Genomic DNA, 8,388 nt, shown 5'->3' on the forward strand with positions numbered 1-8,388 from the left:
GCTTCCGAGGAAAACAGAATTTTAGAATGTTAAAAGCAAAGCTGTTTCTGTTCACAAATTAAACGAGACACAAATTAAGAGAGAGAGAGAGAGAGTCTGACTTTTCCCCTTAATTCTACCAGAGGGAAGAAAATCTTTAGACCGGCTACAGTCCAAGCACCCGCAAGAGGCGCTAAAAATAGACAATGTAACCGCCCCGGGGCTCTGCGCTGTGAGGGAGAGACTACCGGAGCTCCAGCACAGCAGGTAGAGTGGGGGCGGGGCCGGGCGGCGGAGGGGCGGGGCTGGGGCGTGGTCAGGTGGGGGCTTTCCCTGAGGCCCCGGCCGAAGCCGGCCTCGAGGGGCGTGGCAGGGGCGTGACCAGGCGGAGCCGTCTGGAGCCGGCTAAAAGGCTGGAGCGCGGCCGGACTCCGTCAGAACATCTCGGTTCGCTGCCATGTCCTTCGCGCAGTGCACCGCGCAGGGTGCCGGGTTCAGGGAGCCTGCCACCTCCTTACAGCCTCCTGAGGACGCTGATTCCCGACCGCCCCGAAGTAAGCGGCCCCGTCTAACGGAGCCCGGCAGTGCCTCTGAGGTGGAGTGGAGGCTGCCTCTGGTGCCTCGCTTGTCTGAGGTGGAAAAAGCCTGGCAGTGGTTGTCGCCCAGACCCTTCCCGGCCCTTCTTCTTTCAGCCAATGTGATTTTTGGTAACTCCACAGACTCGCGTGTGGAGAAATCAGTCGGTGGGGAGCAGATACGTAGTCCGAGATGCCCAAAGGGCGAATTTGAGGTGAATAGTTGTTTGCCGTCTCTCCCCTCACGAAGTTTTGATTCTGGTTTGAGGGCTTCTGGAAAGTCTTGTGAAGCAGGACTGAATGACAAAGAGGTTTTCGGTGTGCACCGCAGTGACAGAGCTGGAGCAGAGGTCCGTCCGCTTCTGCCCAACCCCTCTACAGACGATATACACGGAGCTAAAAGAAATGCGGCTGGAAAACAATATTCAGTGCAAGGGAGGGACGGTATTCAGGAAGACGATAGTTATGTGAAGCAGACAGAAAACCTATGTGGGGATGTTACCTTTCACAAGGAAACCAAATCACCATTTCTTGATATTAAGTGCAGATGGAAAGCTGACGGTGTTACGCCATCTCATAAAAAGGAAAGTAACATTTCAGCATCGGCACTAAATATATCAAAATCTCAAAACCAGCCCAGCATGGAAATTGCCAAAGCCAGCTATTTTAGAGACAGAGGCACAATAAGTATCCCTGAGTTTCCAACTGACTTAAATAGCAAAATGTCCTCTGTCTATTTAAAGGGAACAGCAAAGAAAAAGAATGACAAAAACGAGGCATATGTTAGGGATTTCACAAACGTTTACTGGTCCCAAAATAGACCTGATGTTAAGAAGCAAAAGTTACAGGATGATAAAAACATTGTGGATGCCGATGCAGAAAATATTTTTTCTGCATGCTATGAAAGTAACCACCAGTCACTCAGCAACCAAAATATTTGTGTGAGAAAAAAAGACTTGATCGGTTTAAACTACTATAACCACAGTAGTATCAAATCTGATGTAACAGACTCTGAAAAGAATTTCACTATAATACTGGGGAATGCAAATTTGGAAGAAGCAGAAACATGCCTGGACATTCATACGTTTACCAGATTAGAAAAGTCTCAAAGCCAGGGCTCTAATATTAGTCACATCTCAGAAAAAATAGGGGCAGTTTGTTGGATTTGGGGTAATTACAAGACTCAAAGTGAAAACGTTAAAAGAACTGGAGAACAATTGAATTTTCTACAATTAGTAGAAATAGATCTTTTAAGCAAAGGAGATTATCACTATACAAAAGCCCTGAGTACACGTGAAGAACAATCAAAGCCTCTCATGATAGGAACACTTGGTAGCCAAAAAGCTTTAATAAGTTTTTTTCAGTTAAATGGTAAAGGAGAAAGAAACAATATGCTACAATTAAGATATTCTGCTACACAAAAAGGCTCTCATTTATGCAAAGTTTTTGAAAATTCCATTATGGAAATTTTGAATTTTCATGAAAATATCTCAGGAAATCAAAAAAATGATAATGTTTTAAACTGGCATGAAATTTTCAAGGATAAGAAGCGAGTTGATCTTCAAAATCTAATAACTAAGAATATGAATGTCAATAGAAAAAATGATATGTTAAGCGTATGTTTACAAACCAGTATTTCAGGACCTCTAAATAGCATATTGAAAACCAACATAGCTTCTTTGCTGAATAACTTTAACTGTTTCATTAGAATTGAAAATGATCCTAAATTACAAGAGAGATGCATTGTCAAATGGATAATGTATTTGCATTATTCAAAAAATAGTAGAGTGGAAAATCATACTGTGTATCTAGCAAGGACTTTAACTTTTTCAAGACTATTAGAAGGTAACATGAAACCTATATTAAGAAAAAGAAAGTTCTTTAAAACTGAACAAGTTTTTGAAGAGTCTAAGAAAAAACCTTCCTTCACTATGATGACTAAAAATAAACATTTTCCAATTTTTGAAACATATGAAAAAAATCCTCTTTTAATGGATTTTGATGACATGGATAAAATTTCTTTTACAAAAGACATTTACAAGAATAAGAGCTGTCCTGAACAATTCATGAATGAGGAAAATTGGACTCATTGTACACCTAATGCTGTTAAAACACATGTTAAATCTGGTTCTCAATTTATACAGAACCATAGATATATTAATGAAAAATTGAATGAAGTAAATATGTATAACCAGGATTTAAATACTGAAAGGAAAAAGGAGCATAATAAGATCAGCATTAGTTTTAAGTGCATATTTGAAGATTTCTTCAATATTAGGCCCTGGACCATACCAACAAACCACGACATAAACCATAGTGAACAAACCAATCTTGGGACTATAATGCAGGTTCTAAATTTTGAGAACTTGCTAAGTGAAATCAACGGGAAAAAACAAGACTCAATTTTGAAAGAGGAAGTAAAAGTCACAGCACAAAGTTTAACAAACAGTTGCCAAATTAACAAAGACATTAAGATAGAAAAGGAAGAGAAGAATAATTTTTGTTTAATGGATGGCATGTTTTCTATGCAACCAGTTTCACTAATGAGTAAAAAAGTAAATGCAGAAGAAACCAAATATATTAATCAAAATAATGTAGCTGACAGAAATGAATATGAGCATGTTTTGCAAGAAAGTGAGTTAGCTAATTCAGAGTATTTTCATCCAAAGAATGACTCTACAGAATGTGTTAATCATCAATTTGAAACTGATTTGAGTCTAGGGAACAATGAATGTTTTCAGGATTTAACTGCCAAGTGTTTATCAACAGAAGCTCAGACAATAGTGAGCAATTTTGAGATGAAGAGTAAATTTGATTTAGTACTTGAAGAACTTCATATGTTTCATGAAATCAGTAAGGAAAACAAAATTGTAAGCACTGCGGAAACAAACAATGGGCAAGAATATTACCTTAGAGAAAATAATGATATTGAGGAGGTAAAAAAGGAGATGAAAGAAGATTTGAAAATGGTTACAGTCAACGAAATATGTGTATCTTCTTTGCTCCGTGATACTATAACATGTCCTAATATGCATAAGAGACACCAAAGTTTATTTAAATGGAAAGCAGTATCCAATAATGGGAAACAGGAAGTTCCAAATGAATATTGCTGTTCAAGAGCAGCAGAGGAAGAATTACTTTATTCCACTTCTAAGGAAGGTATGAAATTAGTTTTAAATATTTTTTTATCATGATAAAAAAATTCTGCTTTTTTTTCTGTGTAGGCCAAATATATAATTTTGGGAAAAAAGGAGATGGAGGTAAAGTGTAAGATAATATTTAATGATGCACATTATTTTTCTATAAAATCCTGTTCAGACATTAAGTAATAGAGTGAAGCTGAAGGTAACATGTGATGAAAATTCTTTTAAAGATTATTTATTTATTTTGAGAGAGAGAGAGAGAAAGAGGGAGAGATTGAGCCCTTCTCTCAGGGAACAGAGAGAAGGAGAGAGAGAGAGAGAGAGAGAGAGAGAGAGAGAGAGAGAGAGAGAGAGAGAGAGAGAGAGAATCCCAAGCAGGCTGTATGTGGTCAGTGCACAGAGCCAGACGCGGGGCTCGAACTCAGGAACCATGAGATCATGACCTGAGCCGAAATCAAGAGTCCGGCCCCTTAACTGACTGAGCCACCCAGGTGCCCCTACAAGTGCTAAAATTTTTAAAAGGAGCCTTGATGAATCCTGCTTCATTTACCCAAATATTAGAAGCCAATAGAAGGAAACATTTTTGAGAAAGTAATTTGTTTATGGTATTAACATTTTATGTAAAAGTTACTTTTTGCTATAACCTATTGCTTATTGTTTTCAGACTGTGAAAATCCTCCACCTAAAAGGCCTGCTTTTTTCTCTGATGAACTTAGGGAGGAAAAAATTACTTACTTACTGAAGGGAGGTAAGATTTTTGGTTATTTTCTAGAATACCTTCTGAGATGACTATTGCATTTTGTGTTTTTAGCATGAGGAGAATATACACAGGGTATTAGGGAATAAATACAAATTTAGCACTTTTGTAACTGCTAATGGTTTACTGATGCAAATTCCAATAGTTAAAAAATCAGCTAAATATTAAAATGGCTACAATCAGCCATTTGGAATATTACTGGGAAATGTGCTCTACAAAACTGTGTTTAAATATTTGCAGTGATGTGTTGCCATAGCTACGTGATGAGACGGGTTAATACACGTATAATGTGTGTGTGTAACATTAATTGGCAAAACCAAAAAAGATATTTATCGAAGTTGACTTTTCATTGATGAGATGTTATTCTGAATTGCATATTTATTATCCATGTTCTCTATTCTTTAAATATTATGGGGCTTTTTATATTGATATTTTATTTAGTAATTAAAAAACATGTCATTTAGGTATTATTAACATGATGTAACTTATGGCATTTAAACTTTTGACTATTAAAAAATTAAACTAAAGAAAAGTTAAACAACTAAAAAAGGTCTTTGCCTAAAAAAAAAAAAGTCTATAGTACCTGAATAAAACACACTAAGTCTAATATCTATTTTAACTCGTGAGGTAAGGGTAGGGTTGAAATTAGGAAACTGTTTTCTAAATGACTAAATTTGCGTATGGTCAGGAATCGCAGGTGCTCGGTAACAAGACTAGATCTAGAAAGAATAATGATGGAGGTGAAATGTATCTACCAAAACATCTTTAGTCATGGACCGTTTCTCAAAGTATCTTTGAAGGAAGATTAGGAAGGAATGTCCGGAGGGTTTTGAAGGAAGATTAGGGAGCGCCTACTCATATGGTCATCGTGGTTACAATTGTGACAGTGGAATTGAGTGTATGAAGAAAATTAAAGTATGTGCACAAACGGGAAAAGAAACGTTACATGTGTTGGAAATATCTGAACCCATCTAGTCTACAGGGCCTTCACAAGGAAAAGAGCCTCATCATGAAATATGAAAAATAACGTGGTCAGCCAGGATTATTTAGTACCATGTTAGGACAGTCCTCTTGGATTTACTTTTGAAGTGCATACAAACGGAGTGGTTTTTCTGAGACTTGTTAAAAATAGTGGAGGGGAAAAGTTGGGGAATGCTGGGAAGGAGGGGGGCTAGTAAAAATGGATTAATTCTGCCTAGGCGGAGTGGGTGCCTGCTTGTGCTTCTGCCTATGGGATTTTGAAGGCATTGGGGAGTGGTGGGTTCTGCCCTGGTGCTGAAATGTTTCTGATACCTACCCACTGGTCATCATGATGCCTCCCATCTACCAGTCATGATTCCGGGGCATCCGGTCTCTCTTTGTTTCTCTCTCCTGTCTCTCTGGTGTGCAAAATACAAGTAGTTTGAAATTATTTTGAACACGGGAAATAGGCCAGTCAGTGCGCCAGGTGCTTTATATATCATTTAGCACCAAGCCTTCTCTAACCTGAATGTATAGATGAATCACCTGGGTGTCCTATTAAACGATTCTGATTATTTTGTGGGGTAGGCCAGAAGCTTCTGTATTTGCAACAAGCAAATGTAGATGCTGCTGGCGTGTGGACTTGGACTTGCAAGGATTTAGAAAACATTGGAGTCAGTATTCTTTCTAAAAGACTACTAATACATTTTATGACTTTTGAATGTTTAGGATTGTTAAGTAACACAAAGCAATAGATTAATCTGGTGTACAGTAGTAGTAAAAGGGATCACAATCTATTCATAAAAAGGTAGGAAATCCAAGGAGATGAGGAACCGTATCCTCATAGCCACAACTTGATGACTGTTTCAGGACATATGCTTTGCAAAAGGCCTCTGTTGATGTAAATTGGTTCGGTGATTTCCTACCCATTGCAAAATCACCAGAAGTATCTGTAATATTAGACCATGAAAGAGGAGAGCTATTCTTTGAAAAAGTAATCAAATGGACTAATCATGGCTTTGCTCTGAAATAATAATCTCATAATGAAGTCCCCTTAGTATATAAATTGCTGAAATTATCTAATTTATAACCAAATCTAGCCTATCAGACACGACCCAACAATTTTGTTTTATTTAAAAAATGAAAACAACTGGTAATGTTTTTTCTCTTATTTTTTTATAATTAAGTTTATAGTTTTCATGTTGAATAAAGTACCATAAACTGATTTATAGCTATTTTTGTGTCTTTTTCTCCCTATTTGCATATAGTTAAGCTTTGTATTTTATTTCATTATTATTTACATCGGTAAACACACAGGTTCTGTTTGGTTCAGCTTAATAGAAATCATGCCATTTATCTTTTGTCAGAATTATTATTAGGCTGATTATACTATTTTCAGTAAAATGTGCTATTATATTAAGGTCATACTAATTCATTAAAGCTGGCTGAAAGCCTGATACATTTTTAGCTTTATATTTGTACCTCACTGTTTATTTATTTTTTTAAAAAAGCACTCTGAAAATTAGAGGTATTTTTGTATTTCATTATGAAGCATAGTTAATACTACCTGTCTGTTCTACTGATTTAGTAACAGTATACCTCCATGAAATGTTTTAAATTTTTTTGAATATGATCGTGTGATGTTAAATAAAACTTTCAAAATCAGAGCCCTCCATTTATACATAAACAGATGAAATACATCTGTGCTCTATTATTGATAATAGTCTCTATTAAAGCCAAATGTAATCATTAACAGCATAGCCTACTGTTTAGCTTCTAAAAAAAATGACATGGTTTTTAAAGCCACAACATCAAGTTAATTATATAGTTTTGTTATTGTTTTTAAGTCAGACTACCTGACTGGAATGATGATTTTTTTTTAGTTGTTATTTTATATGGGCAAGTTACTTAACTTTTTTTTTGTGTTGAGACTTTCACATTTTAAAAACGGGGATAGGATTAAGTAAACTAATTAATTTAAAGCACTTATTAGCTCAGTGACTCAGTAAATGTTTCCAGATCATGATTAGAAGTAAGTAAAACTTGTTGGGATGAGCACTGGGTGTCATATGGAAACCAATCTGACAATAAATTGTATTAAAAAAAAAAAGAAATGAAAAAAAAAGAAGTAAAGTTTTTAAGCTTAGAAACTACAACTACAATTTTACTCCCTTATGCACTTTTATTATCTTATATTTTAGGTAGTAATTTTTCACATGGAATTTCAAGAGTACTACCTCTTAAGACATGCAGTCGACCAATCAGAATTGGTTTGTCAAGAAAAGCTAAGCTTAAACAACTTCATCCCTATCTGAAATAAATGTTATGAGAACTTAAAAGAAGACATTGGACTTTAACATTTCAAAACATTTCACTGCATTTATAAGTGTTTTGTTTCCTACTTTGGTTAAATGCTTTCTCTTAGTTTGGGAGTTTGGGGCTTTCTTTATTATGAAGTATGGAGAAGGTTTTGTGTGTATGTGTGTGTGAATTATCTAATTACCTTTAAACATTACAAAATATTTCACTGATGTTTCCATATTATATTATAACATATACATTAAAGGCTTTTCATGATCTCGTAAAACATGCCAACGTATTATTTTTCATGATATATATGTATAAGTCTTTTATAGAGAAGAATATTAGCCTTTATAGGTTTCTCAAAAGTATCTGTGACTCATAAAAATGGTAACAAACCACTGTTCTAATCCACTTGTTTTTTTTTTAAGTAAAAAATAGAGGTTCAAAGAGGATGGGTAAGATTTTTAAGACCGCAAAATTAGTGTCAGGATTGGGATAGAGGCACTTTCTGAAGAATTCTTTCCTACTTTTCTCTGGATTCATTTTCTAATTACAGAAAATTAACATGTATTTATTTTTTGAGAAGCAGAGAGAGACAGAGTGTGGGCAGGGGAGGGGTAGAGAGAGAGAGAGGCACAGAATCTGAAGCAGGCTCCAGGCTCTGAGATGT

General features: G+C 36.1%; 1 protein-coding gene across 1 annotated transcript; it reads left to right on the plus strand.

Annotated features, from left to right (window-relative positions):
• Positions 1 to 331: 331 nt before the first annotated feature.
• Positions 332 to 7,895, plus strand: RAD51AP2 (RAD51 associated protein 2). The gene is given in 4 exon segments (XM_043553299.1): positions 332 to 3,713; positions 4,362 to 4,445; positions 7,616 to 7,730; positions 7,732 to 7,895. Coding segments are annotated over 4 exon segments (3,516 nt in total). The 5' UTR covers positions 332 to 436; the 3' UTR covers positions 7,772 to 7,895.
• The last annotated feature ends 493 nt before the right edge of the window (positions 7,896 to 8,388 follow it).

The sequence above is a fragment of the Prionailurus bengalensis genome, chromosome A3 (assembly GCF_016509475.1).
Source record: "Prionailurus bengalensis isolate Pbe53 chromosome A3, Fcat_Pben_1.1_paternal_pri, whole genome shotgun sequence".
Classification (NCBI taxonomy): domain Eukaryota; kingdom Metazoa; phylum Chordata; class Mammalia; order Carnivora; family Felidae; genus Prionailurus; species Prionailurus bengalensis.